Here is a 21,244-nt window from a genome sequence, read left to right as displayed (position 1 = left end):
CTATGATTTATAATTTTATCCCCGTGTTTAGAACAGTCCATTCTGTCTTGCACCTCTGTTGACTTCCTCACCAATTAGAAGTTCTATAACTACACGGTCTTTTCCCTCTTTTTGTTTGTAGTTGTCCTCACTTGTCAATTGATGTCTAAAAATATGGAACGCTCCACGAATTTGCATATCATCCTTGCTCAGGGTCCATGCTAATCTTCTCTGTATTGTTCCAATTTTAGTATATGTGCTGCAGAAGCAAGCACAAGACTGTAAATTTTTATGGAAACAAATTGCCTCATCTTTTTCCCATTAAGTGGCTGGTGCATTTCATCTGTTGACCTTTTGGTTAGCAGCCAAATCCCTTGGCCACTGCACCAGCAGTGTTCGTATCTTTCTCCATAGGAGTTATCATTTTCTCACATGCTATAAAATTTACCTAATTATTTCATTTATTTACTCTCTCCTGTACTAGAATCTAGGAACTCTGGTGGTGCACCTAGGGCATTTGACTGCTAACCAGAAGGCTGTTGGTTCAAACCCATCAGCCACTCCTTGGAAGGAAGATTAGGCAATCTACTTCTGCAGAGATACTGTCTTGGAAACCCAAGGAGGGGTCACTATGAGTCAAATCGAAACAATGGCAATAAGTGTGGTTTTTATACTAAAATCTAGGATCTACATAGGGAAGATTTTTTTTCCTCCTGTATCACTAGAGCCTAGAACAATACCTGGCACACTGTTAAGCACATGCAGTAGATTGGATCATTCACCTCCAATTCCTCCCTGTATCCATTCTCTCTGCAATATTACTTGGTAGTGTCCTTCCAGCATGGCCTGGGTCTCTTGCCTTTCCTGCCTGCTCCATGACACTGGGTTCAGTAATGTTACCTGCTCTGGCCATTTGTGATACTAGGAGACATGATGAAGCAGAGATTTATAATGGGCTTATGCATGAGTCTTGCTTCTTGTGCTTCTGCCATCCCCATTAGAAGTATATGGTTTAACTGGCTCATAGGTCCCAGGACAAAAACAAAAACTACATGAAGCAGCGTGTAATCAATCACCTTAGCCACAGGTGGCAAGGCTAATGTGTATCAGCTGAAAACCAGTCCATCCACTGACGCATGAGGTAGACCAGGCCAGCACAGATCAGCTGACTCTCAGCCTTGTAACACTTGAGCTTTAATAAAAAAATGTTTGTTGATTAGAGCCACAGGGTTGTGGGATGGTTTGTGATGCAACATTAATATGCCAATATATAAGTGAAACAACATCCAATAAATATTTGTTAATAAAGATACATGTGTATTACTGTGATCACCATAAGCCCAAGGAGGGTTATAGGCACACCCTTGTGGAATTCGTAAAAGGAAGGAATATTAATCCACATTCTTGGTGCCAGTTCTTTGTTCAAAATGCTATAAAGCTTTAAATAATTAAAGAACCACCCTTTAAGTGCTTTAGTTTTGAATAGTAACTAAAAAGAAAGATGGGCCTACCCTTTTCTAAGTTTATTTTTTGCATTCTTCTAGTTCCACTGAGTCAGCACTCCTGATGACAGTGTTAAAAAGACTCCTGACAGTTTTTTTTAAAATATGTTAAAAACACAACATCTATTTAAACTTCTTTTCTTCTTATTATAATTTCACCTTTTTACTAGAGGTAAGCAAAAGGAAGAATAAATATTAAAACAATGGCATCTAATCTATTTAGTATTGGGATTGTGCATTTTCTTTCTTTGCTTTATTTCCACAACTTCCATCTCTCTGCCAAGCTACGCATAGGTATTTTATTTCACCATAATTACATTCTTTTTGCTAAGTCTGAGAAACTTCCATTCTGCATTATCCCTTCATTTCATTCTCAAAGTATCAAATGCCCCAGAATTCTCTGGAAAGAGCACTAGAAATACTTAGCATAAGGGTTTTAGAGAAAAAGGAAAGATACCCAACTTGCTTGAAACAATAACATTTTTAAAAATCTCATCTTTCAGCAACATCAAAGATTATGTATATATCACGGAAACAGAATGGATTGAAAAAATGACCTGTATTGGCAGCAAACCCTTCCACACCCACTTCCCTCTTCGACCTGTGATATGTATTTGATAATCCACCAAAATTTTATAATCCACAAAATTATTTGAAATGATGTTGTTGTTGTTAGGTACTGTAGAGTTGGTTTTGACACATAGCCTATGTACAAAAGAACAAAACACTGCCCGGTCCTGCAGTAACCTCACAATATTTGCTATGTTAGAGTCCATCATTGCAGCCATTGTATCAATCCATCTCATTAAGGGTTTTCCCTTTTTTCACTGACTGCTACTTTACCAAGAATGATATCCTTCTCCAGCAACTGCTCCCTTCTGACAACATGACCTAACTCTGTGAGACAAAGTCTGGCCATTCTCACTTCTAAGGAGCATTCCAGCTGTATTTCTTCCAAGACAGATTTGTTCATTCATCTGGCAGTCCATGCTATTTTCAGTATTCTTCACCAACACCACAATTCAAATTAATCAATTCTTTTGAGGTCTTTCTTATTCATTGTCCAGCTTTAACATGAATCTGAGGCAATTGAAAATACAGTGGTTTGGGTCAGGCACATCTTAGCCTTCAAAGTGACATCTTTGCTCTTTAACACCTTCAAGAGGGCTTTTACAGCAAATTTGCCCAGTGCAATATGACATCTGATTTCTAGACTGCTTGCTTCCATGGGTGTTGATATTGAATCAAAGTAAAATGAAATCCCTGACAACTTCAATCTTTTCTCCATTTATTATGATATTGCTTATTGGTCCACTTGTGAGGATTTTCATTTTCTTTATGTTGAGGTGTAATCCATACTGAAGCCTAGAGTCTTTGATCTTCATCAGTAAGTGCTTCAAGTCATCTTCACCTTCAGCAAGGAAGGTTATGTCATCTGCATATCACAGGTTGTTAGTAAGTCTTCCTCCAATCCTGATGCCATATTCTTCTTCATATAGTCCAGCTTCTTGAATAATTTGTTCAGCAAACTGAATAAGTATGGTGAGTATACAACCCTGACAAACACCTTCCTGATTTTAACACATTCAGTATTCCCTTGTTCTATTCAAAAGATAGCCTCTTGGTCTATGTACAGATTCCTCATGTACACAGGAACAATTAGGTGTTCTGGAATTCCCATTCTTCACAATGTTCTGGATTTCCCATTCTTCACAATGTTATCCATAATTTGTTATGATCCACACAGCTGAGTGCCTTTGCATAGTCAGGAAAACAGAGGTAAACATCTTTCTGGTATTCTTTGTTTTCAGCCAAGATCTATCTGACATCAGCAGTGATATCCCTTGTTGCACATCATCTTCTGAATCCAATTTGAATTTATGGCAGTTCCCTGTTGATATACTGCTGCAACCATTTTTTAATTATTTTCAGCAAAATTCTACTTGTGTGTGACATTAATGACTTTTTTGAAAATTTCTGCATATTTTTGCATCACATTTCTTTCCAAAGAAATGTACCTAGAAAAAAAATTCTGCATGGAAATACAGCAAGGCATATGAAATTATTAAATGAAGTATGCTTACTAAAGGAGCTCTGGTAGCATAGTGCCTAAGGCACTTGACTGCTCACCAGAAGGCTGGCGGTTCAAACCCACCAGCCACTCCTCAGAAGGAAGGTTGGGCAATCCTACTTCCGTAGTGATACTGCCTCGGAAACCCAAGGAGGGGTGGCTAAGAGTCGGGGCCGACTCGACGGCAAACAACAACAACAACATGCTTACTAAAGTGGAAAATGTTGGATATGTAACAATATTACCTTTTGTATATGAATCAAACTTGCCTCTGCCATCTTTAATACATATGGAAGGCTTTTAAATATTTGTCTGGAATAGACTCTTGCACTCCAGAGCCAGAATGTCCCTTGCCTAAAAGATGGGACACAGACAGACTTCCCATGGCATACTCTTGCCTCAGAGTTCCAGAAGAAATTGACATGATCGTAGTGTCCACCTCTCCTATTCTAACCCTATCCAAGGCCTGATGACCCGATTCCTATGCCTAATCTCTCTCTCTCTCTCTCACACACTCACACACACACACATATATATTTTTTCCTTCCCTATTTGGGAGGCACAGGAGTGGTAGAAATCTTTAGTCAAGACTTCATTTTTGAAAAGGAACAAATCCTCTGGGTTAGCCCTCTCATTTATCAGTTCATCGATGTACTAATAGGATGGTAGAGAAAGGTAAATTAAGTGGAAAAGGAGAAGGTAATTGGAAAAAAAGACATAGCTATGAAAAAATTGGAGAATGGAAAGTCTGTTTAACTAGCCTAGCACAAACAAGGGTGCCTCTATGTTCGGAAGGTCCCAGGAATATAAAGCAGAGTATGAGAGAGCAAAGCAGATGTTCAGTGTTCTCAGAGAACCCTACTTCCTGTCTAAGGCATATGAATACTGCCCATGGTAAATGGTGACTTTTTTTTTAAATCTTATTTTCAGATGGAGATTTTATTACTTTGTGCCATCCTGTGCCTAACTGGGACTCTCCCCATGCAAATAAAATGTTTTTTCTTTATTTATGAAATAAAACGAAGTCCATGGGGGCCTTTCTAATTTATTACATAGTATGCCTAAGCTTGTAAAGATTGTTCTACTATCTAAAGTCTTTGTAGCTCATTTTATTACTTAATGATAGTATTCATACACATACACACCTGTTTTCTGTGTGCATGGTTGCCACCTTTGTTATATTGCAACATTTTAGAGGCCAGACACTATGGCTTAACCTTCTTGCATTGGCCAGTATCATGTCAAAACATGTGAGAGAACAATAAGTACTTAAACATTCCTTTCTAAGTTGTATACATTGGTAGGTTGGTCAACCTCATGTAAATTACCACTAAAAACCAATTAGCTATGGGGAAAACAAAATCTGTTAAGTAAAATCCCCACAGAAGGTATCTACCAAATACAGCTTAGAGTGTTTCCTTATGCCTTCAAGGACTGTCTTAAATACCACCTCCTTCAAAAAGTCTTTCCTAGCCAATGGTGTGCTAAATAGTTTTAGAAAATTGTTCTATGGGGGGAAAAAAAGGCCCTGATTTGTACCATTTGTCAATTTCTATGGTATAAATGTTCCCACCACAACTCATTTAAGTTTTCAACATAGATGTGATGTCACTGAACTTGGAGTAAGGAAGAGATGTGCCCATCAGCTCTCACTGGCCAGTATAGGTGGGCTGGCTCCAGCACCACATTGCTGCTAACTCTGCTGCCAGAACTCATCCCTATTTCTCAATCCCATAACACTGTTTTTAGTTTCTGTTGAAGAATACATCTAATTCTGCCTGGCTAGTCTATCTTTTCCACTTCAACTATAAGTTTGTTTAAAGAGAATTTTATTTATCCACCACATAGCCTTTCACAGAAAGACAAATTAAATATATGTATTTATATAAATATACATAACCTTTCAAATATGTGTAGCCTTTCCATTGCTTTCTTTAATCCTCAGGTGCTTTGAATCTCCCATTTGATAAAGCCCCTCACCATGTGGGACAGGGACTGACTACTGTCATTTCCAGTTTTTGACTGAACACATTCCTTAGCCTCCCTCGCAGTGAACAGTAGCCACGCAACTGAGGTCTGGCCAATACAACTTAAGAAGAAGACTTCTGTGGCAGCTTCTGATCAAATAGGTTAAAAAGCCATGGGTACATATCCTTTGTCTCTTTGTTATCTTTCTTCCTTCATTGCAGCCTAGAATGTGGGCCTGATGGCTAATGTGGGAACAGCCATTTTTTTCCAAGTAGCAACCTTGGAAATGGAAGGCACTCTTAGTGGATCAATTAGACAGAAGGGCCCTGATGCCCTGAAGTCTCTGTGAAGCAGAGCTAAATCTTTTGCCTACCTCTGGCTTTTTTCCTTAAAGAAAAATAGCTTTCTATCTTGTTTTAGCTACAATCATTGCAGTTCTCCAATTACTGCTGAACTTTATCTTCAAGGATACAGTATAGGACAACATATGAAGGATTTGCAACTCTAAAGAATAATACAAGCTATTATGTCTTGCTTCAAGAATGATCTACAATTTCTTTATGATACAATTGCATAAGGCTTCTTACTTGTCTCTCCAAAAGTTGTGACCCCAATGTCCACACACATCTTCAATCCCAGTCTTCACATGATCAAAAAACTAAAAAAGAAAAACAGGCTAAAAGGTTAATTTTTGCCTGAATTCATTAATTTTCACTCTATTTATATCATGCCTAAACTCCAAAAGCTCCTGATAGTTTTTTTTTTTTTATGTTTGTTTTTTAATGAAAGTAATAAAACAACAATTCATCTTTAGATGGATGAGATGTTTGTCATTTCATTATTAGGCAATTCTTGGACTATTTTGCTTATCATTATGAGAAAATTCATAATTATGGAAGATATGAACTGAGACAATACTTTTCCAGTAGAAAAATTTTCAAGTTAAAGGAAGTAACAAGAGAAGACTCTTCATCTTTCTATTTATGTTGGAGTTTTGCAGGCTAATTCACAGCAGCTACGGTGCTACTATGTTCATTCCGCACTCCTCCATATGCCCCCCTCCTCCCTCCCTCTTATCTTCTGCCATTTCCCTGTTCTTCAGGAAGTGAGCAACTTGGTATCTAGTTGTTCAACTGAATCAATTTTTTCTTTTCTTTTCGTTTATCATTTAAATAGTTACACTAAGTTAAAACCTACCCGGCAGTGAATTTCTTCACTGACAGCTTGCTGTTTCTTATTTGACCTCTTAACATCAAGAAACTCCACGAGTGGTCGGATAGTTATTCCCTGTGTAGAAAAAATAGGTGCATTGTTCCATAAAATAAAAAAAAAAAAAATTAATTAATCAAGAATCACATTTCTTCTCCTACTATTTGCCAACTATCAAAGATAATTCTGCTTCCAAAATTTAAAATGTGATTTTGTTAAGTTTTTCTTCCTCTTCAGTAGCTGGCAGATTTCCAGAAGACTATGTCCCAGTATCTGCTATCAGAAACAAAACAATGAACAAACTGGAAGAAATTGAAAATAATTCTAAGAAATAAAAAAGTGTTATCAAGTTTAGAAGAATCATCCACTCATTATACTATTTAAAAAGAAAAGAAAAAAACCTTCACTGATTCATTCATTTATGTATTTAAAAAAAAAAAAATTCAGCATCTACTGCACACATGTCCAGGACTTTAGCATTTGAGACACAAAGATGAATAGTTAAGGATATTATCTTTAGGAGCTTGTAATTTTATAAAGACATGGACACATCCAAAGGCACTTAAACTAGTAAATGAGGAATGAGAAAGATTCAGAGGGAGTAGGCCAAAGAAGGCTTCATGAAAAGGGAACACTGGAGATGAGTCTTAAAGAATGCAGGAAACTATCTCAGCAGACATCACAACACAGTAAAGGATCAGTAGTGAGAAACAGCATGGAGTGGGTCTGAACGGGTTTGGGGGTGAACTTGAGCTATGCTTGAGCCCACTGTTGCAGCACTGTTTCAGTCCACTTTGTTGAGACTATTTCTCATTCTCACTGACCCTCTACTTTACTAAGCATGATATCCTTCAACAAGTATTGGTCCCTACTGACAAAATGACCAAAGTACAAGAGGAAAAGTCTGGGCACCCTCACTAAGGAGCATTCTGCCTGTGTACTTCATGCAAGACAGATTTGTTTGTTCTTCTAGCAGTGTATGGTACATTCAGTATACTTCACCAACACTGTATTCAAATGCATCTTCCTTTTTCCTTGCCCAGCTCTCACATGCATATGAGGCTGTTGAAAACACCATGGCTTGGGTCAGGAGCACCTTAGTCTTCAAAGTGACATCGTTATTCTTTAACACTTTAAAGAGATCTTTTGCAGCAGATTTGCCCTATGAAATACTTCATTTGATTTCTCAACTGCTGCTTCCATGGGCATTGATTATGGATCCAAGTAAAATGAAATCCTTGACAACTTCAATCTTTTCTCTTTATCAAGATGTTGCTTATTGGCCCAGTTGTGAGGAATTTTTGTATTCTTTATGTTGAGGTGTAATCCACACTGAAGGCTGGAGTTATAGCTCTACATCAGTAAGTGCTTCAAGTGCTCTTCACTTTCAGCGAGCAAAGTTATGTCATCTGAATATTACAGGTTGTTAATGTGTCTTCCTCCAATTCTGATGCTGTGTTCTTTTTCATATAGTCCAGAGTCTCAGATTATTTGCTTAGCATACAGATTTAATAGCTATGATGAAAGGATACAACCCCGACACACACCTTTCTTGATATTAAACCATGCAGTATTCTGCTGTTTTGTTCAAATGACCACCTCCTGGACTATGTACAGGTTTCTCATGAGCACAATGTGTTCTGGAATTCTCATTCTTTGCAGTTATATCCATAATTTTTAATGATCTGAATAGTCAAATGTATTTGCATTGTCAATAAAACATGGGTAAACATCGCTCTGGTATTCTCTGCTTTCAGCCAAGAGCCATTTGACCTCATCAATAACATCCTTTGTTCCACATCCTCTTCTGAATCTGACTTGAATTTCTAGCAGTTCCCTCTCTATGTATTTCTGCAACCAATTTTTAATTATTTTTGGCAAACTTTTACTTTCATGTGATATTAATGTTATGGTTCAATAATTTATGCATTCTGTTGGGTCACTTTTTTGGGGGAATGGGCACATATATGGATCTCTTCCAGTCACTCAGGAACTCTGGTGTCACTGTTCTGGTGTCACTGTAGACTGCTACCCCAAAGGTCACCAGCCACTCTACAGGAGCAGTAGGTTTGGTTTTCCCATGAGTTGACTTAGTAACTGTCTTCCAAATCTCTTGGCACAGACAGATGAGCACTTCCAGTGTTGCATCTGTTTGTTGAAACATACCAATTTGTGGGCTGTCAATTCCTGGAACTATATTTTTCATCAGTGCCTTCAGTGCAGCTTGGACATTTCTCTTCAATATCATCAGTTCTTGATCATATGCTACCTCCTGAAATGGTTGAATGGTAACCAATTCTATTTTGGTACAATGACTCTGTATTCCTTCCATCTTATTTTGATGCTTCCTGTATCATTCAATATTTTGCCCATAGAATCCTTCAATATTACAATTCAAGACTTGAAATTTTTCTTCAGTTCCTTCAGCTTGAGAAATGCTGAATGTCTTCTTCCCTTTTCATTTTCTAACTCCAGGTCTTTACATAGATCATCATAATACTTTACTTTGTCTTCTCAAGCCACCATTTAAATCTTCTGTCCAGCTCTTTTATTTCAGCATTTCTTCCAATTGCTTTAGCTACTCTACATTCAAGAGCAAGTTTCAGAGTCTCTTCTGACATCCATTTTGGTCTTTTCTTCCTTTCATTTTTATTTTTTTTAACTACTGTTTGCTTTTTTCAGTTATGATATTCTTGATGTCATCCCACAACTTGCCTGATCTTTGCTCACTGGTGTTCAATGGATCAAGTCTATTCTTCAGATGATTTGTAAATTCAAGTGGGATATAATCATGGCTGTATTTTGGCTCTCATGGACTTCTTTAATTTTCTTCAGGTTCAAGTTGAACTTGCATATCAGCAATTAATGTCTAGTCCACTGTCAGTTCCTGGCCTTGTTTTGACTGAAGATGTTCAGCTTTTCCATTGCCTCTTTTCACAGATGTAGTTGATCTGATTCCTGTACATTCCATCTGGTAAGGTCCATGTCTATAGTCACTATTTATGTTGTTGAAAACAGGTATTTGCAATGAATAAGTTATTGGTTGTGCAAAGTTCTATCAGATTATCTGTCCTTTCAATCACCAAGGCCATATTTCCCAACTACTGATGCTTCTTCTTTGTTTCCTACTTTTGCATTCTAATTATCAGTAATTACCAGTGCATCTTGATTGCATTTTGATCAATTTCAGACTACAAAAGATGGTAAAACTCTTCAGTTTCTTTTAGTTTGGCTTTAGTGGTTGGTGCATAAATGTGAATAATAGTCATATTCATCGGTCTCCCTTGTAGGCATATGGATATTATCCTATCACTGACAGCACTGTACTTCAAGAAAGATCTTGAAATATTCTTTTTGACTATCAATATGAAGACATTCCTTTTCAATTTGTCATTCCTGGCATAGTAGACCATATGACTGAATGATCCAAAATGACCAATACCAGTCCACTTCACCTCACTAATGCCTAGGATATTGATCTTTATATATTCCATTTCATTTTTTAATAATTTCCAATTTTCCTAGATTCATACTTTGTACATTCTATGTTCTAATTATTAATGGATATTTGCAGCTGTTTTTTCTTATTGGGAGTCATGCCACATCAGCAGGAAGCATCACAAGAAGATGAAAGGTATATATAGAGTCACTGTACCAAAAAGAATTGGTCAGTGTTCAGCCATTTCAAGAGGTAGCATATAATCAAGAATCGATGGTATTGAAGGAAGAAGTCCAAGCTGCACTGATGAAATTGGTGAAAAACTAGGCTCCAGGAATTGATGGAGTACTCAATGAGGTGTTTAAACAAACAGATAAAGTGCTGGAGGTACTCAATTTTTCATGCCAAGAAATTTGAAAGACCACTATATGGCCAACCTACTGGAAGAGATCCATATCTTCACCCATTCCAAAGAAAGGTGATCCAACAAAATGTGGAAGTTATTTTATCATATAATTAATACCACACACAAGTAAAATTTTGCTGAACATAATTTTAAAATAGTTGCAGCAGTATATTAACTGGGGATTTCCAGAAATTCAGAGTGGATTCAGAAGAGGATGTGTAATGAGGGATATCATTGCTGATGTCAGATGGATCCTGGCTGAAAGCAAAGAAAACCAGAAACACGTTTACCTGTGTTTAAATGACTATGCAAAAGCATTCAACAGTGTGAATCATAACATATGGATAATATTGCAAAGAATTAGAATTCCAGGACACTTAATTGTGTTAATAAAGAACCTTTACATAGACCAAGAGGAAGTTATTCCAACAGAACAAGAGATTAATAGGTGACTTAAAATCAGGAAATGTTTGTGTCAGGGTTGTATCCTTTCACCATACATATTCAATCTGTGTTCTGAGAAAATAATATAGGAAGTTGGACTATATGAAGAAGAATGTGGCAGTAGGACTGGAGGAAGCCTCTTTAACAACCTGTAATACACAGAAGACATAACCTTGCTTGCTGAGGACTTACAGCATTTACTGATGAAAATTAAAAACTTGAAATGTATTTCAACATAAAGAAAACAAAAGTCCCCACAAGTGAACCAGTAAGTAACATCATGATAAATGGAGAAAAAAATGAAGTTGTAAAGGATTTCATTTTACTTGGATCCAAAATCAACACCTATGGAAGCAGCAGTCAAGATATCAAATGAAGTATTGCATTGGGCAAATCTGCTGCAAAAAACTTCTTTAAGATGTTAAAGAGCAAAGATGTCATTTTGAAGACTAAGGTGCCCCTGACCCAAGCTATCGTATTTTCAATAGACTCAAATGCATGTGAGAGCTGAACAATGAAAAAGGAAGACCAAAGAAGAACTGATGCATTTGAATTGTGGTGTTGGCAAAGAATATTGAATGTACCATGAACTTTTAAATGAATGAACTAATCTGCCTTGGAGGAAATACAGCCAGAATGTTCTTTAGATGCAAAAATGGCAACACTTCATCTCATTTATTTTGGGCATGTTGTCAGAAGGGACCAGTCCCTGAAGAAAGGTATCACTATGGGTAAAGTAGAGGGTCAGCTAAAATGGGGAAGACCTTCAATGAGATGGATTGACACAGTGGCTACAATTATGGCCTCAAGTATAACAATAATTGTGAGAATGGCACAGGACTGGGCAGTGTTTCATTCGGAACATGTTGGAACCAACTCTATGGCACCTAACAACAATAACAACATGAGGAACTGAAGGTCCCCAAAGCTTTATTCCATCCTTTATTTAAGGTCAATTCTACTGTGAGGAAGCAGCTCTCCCCCAGTCATATTTTGAGTGCCTTCTAACCTGAGGGGCTCTTTGGCTTCTGGTATTATTTCAGAAAATATTCTACTGCTATTCATAAGGTTTCAAGTGGCCATTTTTATTTTTTTCCAAAGTACACCACCATGCCCTTCTTCCAGTATGTCTTTATCTAGAAGCTCTGCTGAAACCTGTCCATGGGTGACCCTGCTGGTGTTTGAAACACTTGTGGAATAGCTTCCAGAATCATACCAACATGTAAACACCACCATATGACAGACTGACAAGTGAGTGGTGTAGACAATTCAATAAGAATAGACAAAGAAGAGATAAACCAAACCAAACCAAACTCACTGTCATTGAGATAGAGGTATAAATACTGAAAATGAAGTGATAAAAATTTTGCTGCTGGTGGATGATGTATTATTTTTGTCCCAAGAATATAATCCTTTTTAGTTTAAAAATAACAACTCACTTGTAAAATGAGTAGACAGAAAATAAATAAATAAATATATGCAAATCTATCCCATTTACTATTTTGTTGTTGTTGTTATATGCCGTTGAATAGGATCCGACTCATAGAGACCCTTCCTTGGGTTTCGAGGCAGTATCACTATGGAAGTAGATTGCCCAACTTTCCTTCTGAGGAGTGTCTGGTGGGTTTGAACCACCAGCCTCTGGTTAGCAGTCAAGTGAATTAGGCACTACACTACTAGAGCTCCCATTTACTATTAAGAAGGTGTAATAAATACAAACACCTACCTAATAACAAGGAAAACTATATATATACACCTGGCAATAACCCTAAAGTACAGGGTCAGCAAAAAAAGAGGAAGACCCTCACCAAGATGGATTGACACCGTGGCTGCAACAATGGACTCAAACATTGCAATGATTATGAGGATGATGCAAGACCAGGCTGTGTTTTGTTATACACAAGGTCATTATGAGTTGGACCAAAACCAATAGCACCTAACAACAACAGTAATAAGTCTACCAATAAATGCACAAGCCCTTTACAAACAGAACTATAAAACTTACCTAGAGGAAATTAAAAAGATTTGAATTAAGCAAAAGACACATATAGTTCTTAGAATGGAGGAATAACTATATTATGATGACAATTTTCTTTCAACTAACATGTGCATTTAGTAATTCCAATAGCATATTCCTTAGGATTCTGAACACAATTTGAGAGTTGTCTCTAAATTAATCTAGAAGAATAAATGTAACTGGAAAAGTTTAGAAAAAAAACAATGAAGGGGGAACTTGCAGATATCAAAATAAACTATAAGCTAGTAGATTTTAAATTATGTGACATTAGCACTTAAATAGGCTGGGTTGAGGAGAGGGTATTTCTGAGGGGGTGGGGCCAAGGAAGATGCCACCAAAGTCTGTCTCTTCCTGGTTGGGAGATGGTTACCACCACCTAACATGAAACATACATAAATAATAAGGATTTTCTTTATTTTTTTCAGGGGAAGTGTGGGTGACAATATGTTCCCTGCCATGCATTTGATTTCTATTTCACCTCTTCCATGTCTTTAAGTATTTAAGAATGCTTTTTTGAGAATGTAAAGTGACTGTGATTGTGTGTGTGTGTGGCATGCACACACACATACACACACTTCTTAAATGAGGTCACTGATTTTGTTCCATTGATTTAGCTATGGGTATTTTTCAGCTTTCAAGTTTTCAATTTTAGCTTTCTGAAGTGTGAACTGATTATGACCAAGTGTGGTATAAGACACACCTTGTGTTCTGTTTTTATTCCAGTCTACCACTTTGAAATAACATGGGAAGTAATAGCAGTTTTCCAAACAACACATATTCTGTAATTATTAACTTATGTAAATGAAAACAGGTGTAAACAGGCTGGTTGCAGAGATGGGTGACTTCAATGAGCTCCAGATTCCATGAAGTAACTGGTTTCATAATAACTTAAGGCAAAATCAACAAAATCAGCTCAATTTCTAAAACTATATAATGTGGGCTAAAGACACTAACTTGTTGCATGTGCTTTTTATTTTATCAATATTTATTTAGCAAATAATTAGTAAATGCCAAGTATTTGTTAATATGTTGTTGTTGTTATGTGCCGTCGAGTCGGCCTCGACTCATAGTGACCCCTCCTTGGGTTTCCGAGGCAGTATCACTACGGAAGTAGGATTGCCCAACCTTCCTTCCGAGGAGTGGCTGGTGGGTTTGAACTGCCAGCCTTCTGGTTAGCAGTCAAGTGCTTTAGCCACTATGCTACCAGAACATGAAAAACAATGGAAGGCACAGGACCTGCCCTGACAATGTCCATTTGATTCCTTCCACTACATGAATAATCCAGAAATGAATGCAACACCACAAATAAAACTCAGCAGGTCAACTACAGGAAGCAAGTAGGGTTGAGCACCTAACTTGCTTCAAATATCAAAAAATATACTAGAGCTCTGGTAGCAGAGTGCCTAAGGCACTTGACTGCTAACCAGAAGGATGGTGGTTCAAACCCACCAGCCACTCCTCGTAAGGAAGGTTCGGCAATCTACTTCCGTAGTGATACTGCCTCGGAAACCCAAGGAGGGTCGCTATGAGTCGGGTCCTACTCAACAGCACATAACTACAACAACAAATTTCTAACTAATGAAATTCAGTGTTTATACACAATGGCTTATTGACACTCAACTTTCTAAATTGTGTATTTTTAAAAGGTTCTTTTTAATATTCATGTCTTTTTCTTTGAGTTATTTATAGTTTCCATGTCTTGCTCATTAGGAATTATTTGATAGATTCTGCCTTACTTCTTCCCTCTCTTTTCTTCCTTTCCTTCCTTCCTTCTTCAATCCATCTATTTCTAGGGTAGGTTATATGGCATTCGTGTATCTCACATTAAGTTCCAAAATCTGAATGGAAAATTTTAGGAGTGTGGGTCTTTAGTTTGGAGAGAGATTGAGATTGAGAGAGAGAAATAACCGTTTGAGAAGGCACCTTATTTTTGCTACCCTGGATTTTTCAAATTTAAATTGCCTGAGGAACACCTGATAAGGGTTAGCAAAACAGCTTGTGACCATCCATGTAGGTTAAAAAAATAAACCTCTCAGATTTCAATCTAAGTTTTCAGTGAAAGCACTGGAAATCATATTTGCAAAACATGAGTTAAGTTTTAACCCATCCATTCTGCTTTGGCACAATAAACACTACACCTCAGAGAGAAGCCTGTCTAAAGAGGATCACTTAACAGGAGACACACAGGAGAATGACAGCCAGGTGAAGTTTGTTTTCTACAGTGTCCCGCCTTTATCTTCTGCCCATCCTGAAAGCCTCTATGTCCATTACTGTCAGGAAGAAACAACTATTGTATAATTAAAATGAGCATTTTTTTTTGGTGAAAAAATTATTTCTTTGTTTTAGTGTTTTGTAATTAAATTTTGCAAAGACAAGACAAACCACAACAACAAAAAAGAAGGAAGAACTTCACTGATTAACCAAGCAATTTCCAGAAGAACTTGAGGAAACTATTTCACTTATTACAAAAATATAGTTATCATTGCTGCTCTATCCTATATGAGGAGGTTTTTCACATTTCCCACTTGATTACAGAGATTCTAACTCCAATTGCATTTATTTAAGAATAAAATACATGGAACATGAACCCTAAAAGTATTCAGTAGATGCTCATGGTCCTTGCTCTGCAGTCCCATGGCCTGTGTTTATATTTAATTTAGCAGTAATCATACTACACAGTAATTATTTGTTATGTGTCTGCCTCCTTCCATAAAACATGTCTTTCTACTGTGTCATCAATGCTTCCCTCTTCAACATGCGGCTATGGCTCTTGTTTTTGAAAGGAAGAAACAACAGCCCTCCTTGGCACAGTTTCCCCTATAGCTACTACCCTTTTTCTATGCCAAACCTTAACAGGGTTTTTATATCTTTATCTTCAATTGGGGGCCATTGATGGTTCAGCAATTCTCTCCTTCCATGTAGGAGATCAGGATTTGATTCCCAGCCAAGAAGCCTCAAGTGTAGACACCACCCATTTGTCACTGGAGGCTTTCCTATCACTTTGATGCTGAGCAGGTTTCAGTGGAGTTTCCAGACTAAGTCAGACTAGGAAGAAAGACCTGGCAATCTATGTGTGAAAAATCAGCCAGTGAAAAATGTGTGGATCACAACAGTCTGATCTGTTGTGTATGACATGAGTTAGGGCTGACATCACAGAAGCTAACAACATCTCCATTTTAACTCTCCTCTGCCTCTCTTGACGCCGATTAAATTGGAGTTTCATCCTGACCATTTGAACAAAAGTGCTCTGTGTTGTGAAGATTGCCACTGATCACTCTTTGACTGTATCAAATGGTCAGTTCTCCATTCCCATCTCACTTGACCATGAAGGTGCTTGTACCCTTTCCTTCCTGCAACACTTTCTTCACTTGGCTTCTGGATAACCTTCATCCTGATTGTTCTCCTATTTTACTATTCAGTCTTTTTCAGCCTTCTAGGCTGTTTCCACCATTTCCTTGCCTTCAAGTTTCATTCCTCAGAGGATTTCTTTTCTATACTCTTTCTACATTCACTCTCTAAGTAACTTCTTCCACACTCATGCTTTAAAAACCACTTATATACTGATGAAGGCTAGCGGTTCAAACCCACCAGCCACTCCTCAGAAGGAAGGTTGAGCAATCTATTCTGTAGTGACACTGCCTCGGCAACTCCAGGTGGGGTCACTATGAATCAGGGTGACTCGACGGCATATAACAACAACATATACTGATGAATCTCAAATTTATATCTCCCATCCTGATTTCCCATAAATTCCAGACTCATATATCCAATTGCCTATTCAATATCTCCACATGAATGTCTAGTAAACAAAACCAAAAACCAAACTCACTGCCATCAACGTGATTCTGACTAACAGTAACTCCATAGGACAGAGTAGAACTGCTGAGGCTATAAATCTTTATGGAAGCAAACTGCCTCATCTTTCTCCCACAGAGTGGCTGGTGGATTCAAACTGCTAACCTTCTTGTTAGCAGCTGAATGCTTTAATCACCACACCACCAGAACTCCTTAGATGTCGAATAGGTCTCCAAAAATGTACATGCCCCAAATCAAACACTGGGCTTCCTACCCACCAAACTCAATATTCTCCCAGTATTCTCCACTAATTAAAGGTCACCTAGTTTCTCAGTCAGAGCCCTGGCATCATAGTAGTTAAAGTATTGGGCTGCTAACCAAGAGGTTGGTGATTCGAACCCACCAGCCACTCTGTGGAAGAAAGATGAAGCAATTTGCTTCTGTAAAGAATTATAGTCTTGGAAATTCTTAAGGGTAGTTGCTATGACTCATAATCAACAGAGTAGCTGGTGGGTGTGAACCACCAACCTTCTGGTTAGCAGTCAAGTGTCTTAGGCACTATACCACCAGAACTCCTCGTATTATAATTAGGCAGTATTTACAGCATATGACCATTTATTTGGCAAATTAAATCATTTGAACACCTTCACTATGCCTATAAGACAGTAGGCATTGGAATCCCTGACATTACAAATGGTTAAGCGCTTGGCTTCTACTGGAAAGGTTGGCGGTTTGAATCCACTCAGAGATGCCTCAGAAGAAAAGCCTGGTGATTGATATCCAAAAGGTCACAATCACTGAAAAACCTGTGGAGTACAATTCTACTCATGGAGTGTCCATGAGTCAGAATCAACTCGACAGCAGCCGGTTTTGTTTTGTTTTATTATCACTGCATGTGGAGAGGCTAAATTCCCATAGGGTTATTTGATTGTTGAAAGAGCCCACCCTCATGGCCCAAGCATCCTTGTACATTCTTGCAGGGAGTGCCAAGAATGTAAAATTCTGACCACTTTTTACCTAGGCCATTTCTCAGAGTTGTGTTTGCAACAAACAACCTTGAGGTAATGTTTCCCTCCAGACTAAAAGCAATAGATACTCAAGCTCGGTACTTCCCTCCTATAATGCAGCCCACTTCCATAGGATTTGAGTGGTAAGGGGAGGGAGCAAAGCTATACAAAGCTCTGACTACTGCTTTTGCCATGAGTCTCTGTCCAGTGTCTCTGACCAAAGACTTATGTCTTCTGCCAGTATCCAAAGAACAGTACCAGATTAATTTATTAATTTTCAAGTATGAAAAATCCCAGACCCTTCATTATTCTGGCCAATGACTTACAGTAGATTACATCACTAATCTGAAATAGAGGCAAAAATAGATAGTGATCTCTTTAATTCCAGTCAACCTTGCTGTGTTCTGTGTTTCTTGATAACTACTAAACAGATTACCAGAATTCTGGAAATTGGCTGTGTGATTATAGAGATCAATTAAATAATAATGATTGTACTCTAAACATCTTTCCTTCCAAAGAAAAGAAAATGTACTGGAAGAAGTTTTTATTTATTTTTTTCTTCTTCTGTGTTGTATATTAAAACACAGCAAATCATAACGTTAAAATTTTATGCCAGGTATTGTTTTACAGATGTATTTCACCTTTCCTGCCTGAAAGGAGTTACTACTCTCTAGATCTTATGGATGAGTAAACTGAGACTATTAGCACAGCCTTACTCTTAAATCTGTGCTTTGTACTATTGAACTCCATTCTCCCCAAATTTCAATGTAAATTTAAAACATGAGAAACAGCTAATGTTTGATATAACATTACTAATCTTGTTTAAAAGAAAATGAATTTAACCGTCCAAAGAATTTAAATTGTTTACTATTTCAATAGTAGCTCTGGTAGCATAGTGCCTAAGACATTTGGCTCTTAACCAGAAGGCTGGCAGTTCCAACCCACCAGCCACTCCTCGGAAGGAAGATGGGGCAATCTACTTCTGTAGAGATACCACCTTGGAAACCCAAGGAGGGGTCACTATGAGTCAGATCTGACTCGACAGCAGTGAGTTTTAGACTATTTCACTATTCTGCAAGCATGACATTCTGATAATAGAAAAATGTATTTCATAAAGAAGCCACTTTCTCTCATTTTCAACATAATTCAAGAAATATTAAAAAATATTCAATATACATCTTGATATCAAATAATCACATGTCAAATGAAATTCCATTTTAGAAGACAGTGCTAACTCAATACTATCAGGATGGAAGAGCTCATCATATAAGAAATGCTGAAATAAGGAGGGAAAGCCATTTTAATGTTTAATGATAACCCTATCAAAATAATAATTGTCATTTGAAGAATACATAGCTCTTGCATAGATTCATAATTAGCCACTCCTTGGAAGGAAGGTTGGGAAATCTATTTCCATAGAGAAACCGCTTAGGAAACCCAAGGAGGGGTCTCTATGAGTCGGATCTGACCCGATAGCAATGTGTTTGTTATTTTTATACTTATAACCCATATATATATCTCCCTCCAAGCGTCTTTCACTGAGTTCCTTAATTATTTGTGTATGCAGGAAAGAAATATTCTTTCTGAACGGGATATATGTGTGTGCACATATGTGTGCCCATGTGTGTGCATGTGCATGCACACATGCCTGTGTTCACAGTCTCTTAAGAGCTAGTGGTGAGTAAAAGAATGTGAAGAAGAGGGAGAGTTTGGGGTCAAAGAATCAAGCAATACCAAAACATCAGTCTCCAATCAGTGCCCACAAAAGGGTGGAGCAGAGAGAAAACAAACAAACAAAAAAACTTGCTGCCATTGAGTTGGATCCACCTCACAGTGACCTCTCCTTGGGTTTCCGAGTCAGTTATCACTATGGAAGTAGATTGCCCAATCTTCCTTCTGAGGAGTGGCTGACGGGTTTGAACTGTCAGCCTTCTGGTTAGCAGTCAAATGCCTTAGGCACTGTACCACCAGAGCTCTCAGGAGCAGAGAGAAGTGAAGATATTAGCAGGTGTGGAACTACAGCAATTTCTCTTCCTAAAGTGAGTTTGGCCAGGCTACCTTTTGACTTAATCAGTGAGATGTCTGCCCATTGGGGTATGTTTACAAACACCAAATATTGAACCCAAATGTCTCCACCACTGGACAGTTAATATATTTACAGTAATAAATTATTATTTTACTTGCCTCAGTTCTTTAACCCTTCCCCATCAGAAACTTCACCTACCTTCATCTCTCTTCTTCACCTTTACCTTCCTCCTCCTCCCTTCTTTACTCTTAGAGAAGACCAGGATCCTACTTCACTGAGAACAAACAGAACATCTCTAATTAGCTGACTTCCAGCCTCTGCACTTCACCTCCTAAGATCTCCCTGACTCTCTGCACACACAGGAGGTGCAAGGTATCCTTGGAGCAATCCTTGATTCTGCTTATGCTCACTTCTCACATCTAGTCTTGTTGAATATTCCTCCAAAATGAATGACACCTTAAGTTCTGAGAGGGAGAGAGAGGACTTCAGAAGCATTGAATAAGTCTTGGCAGAACTCATACTGGACGGTAAGGATAGGAATGGCAGGTCTAGAAAGACAGAGTGCAATCATTCACACCCTTACCTGAACTTCCCTCCCAAGCATTCTGTCCTAGGAGGTTCAGTAGAAGATTAAAATGGTCCAGCTAAAGTTGATTCACTTCACAATTTTGCCACAGGCAAGGAATGAAAGTAACAAATTGGATAACTAGTTACATGGATCCTATAAAGCCCCGAAAAAAAGAATAAAGACAGGAAAATTTGCCTCTCCTCTATATCCAAAAGGCTCAGTGTATCTCCCTGATGTGGGATATCCGAATCAAAACCAGCAGGCATATGTATAATTGAAACTACTAACCATAAAAAATGTCTTACGTGAAGTCCATGTAATAAATAAGAGCTTGGTGTATGGAGTCAGCCAGAACTGGACTCAACTTCAGCATCAGTCACTTACAAAATGTACTTCTTTGGATCAATCTGTTTTCCCTCATAGCTGGAACACTGGTTTCTATCCCAAAGGTTGTTTGTGAGCATAAAAGGAGATAATACCTATGAGAAAGCACTTGAGAGAGTGCCTGGCACAAGGAATCATTCACTAAAAGGTACCAGCATTACAATGGGGTTGATAGTAAAGATAATGGAAAGTAGTCATGTTAGGTCAGGAAAGAATATCCCAAGGTATCCTTCTCTAGGATTCCAACCAACCCATAATTATTCTTTTTCTTACCTCAGTTCTTTCCCCTTTCCCATCAGAAACTTTACCCACCTTCATCTCTCTTCTTTACCTTTACCCTCCTCCTCCTCCCCTCTTTACTCTTAGAGATAACCAGATCTAAGATATTGGTAGGATGAAGGATACATATATCCTTTATATATATATAAT

General features: G+C 37.9%; 1 protein-coding gene and 1 non-coding gene across 2 annotated transcripts in view; both read right to left on the bottom strand.

Annotated features, from left to right (window-relative positions):
- SLC9A2 (solute carrier family 9 member A2) overlaps positions 1-21,244 on the bottom strand; it is a 167,147-nt gene that overhangs the window by 31,248 nt on the left and 114,655 nt on the right. Inside the window, exons 6-7 of the mRNA XM_007959546.1 lie at positions 6,718-6,807; positions 6,108-6,178 (exon numbers count right to left, since the gene is read on the bottom strand). Coding sequence (XP_007957737.1) covers positions 6,108-6,178; positions 6,718-6,807 — 161 coding nt within the window. The remainder of the gene's footprint in view (positions 1-6,107; positions 6,179-6,717; positions 6,808-21,244) is intronic.
- Positions 148-254, bottom strand: LOC122152162. The gene has a single exon (XR_006164424.1). It is a non-coding gene; the product is annotated as a U6 spliceosomal RNA (small nuclear RNA).

This window comes from Orycteropus afer, unplaced genomic scaffold (genome assembly GCF_000298275.1).
Source record: "Orycteropus afer afer isolate SDZICR_OR568_19922 unplaced genomic scaffold, OryAfe1.0 scaffold00017, whole genome shotgun sequence".
Classification (NCBI taxonomy): domain Eukaryota; kingdom Metazoa; phylum Chordata; class Mammalia; order Tubulidentata; family Orycteropodidae; genus Orycteropus; species Orycteropus afer.
Note: the sequence above shows the minus strand (reverse complement) of the source record. Positions and strands in the feature narration are given on the sequence as shown.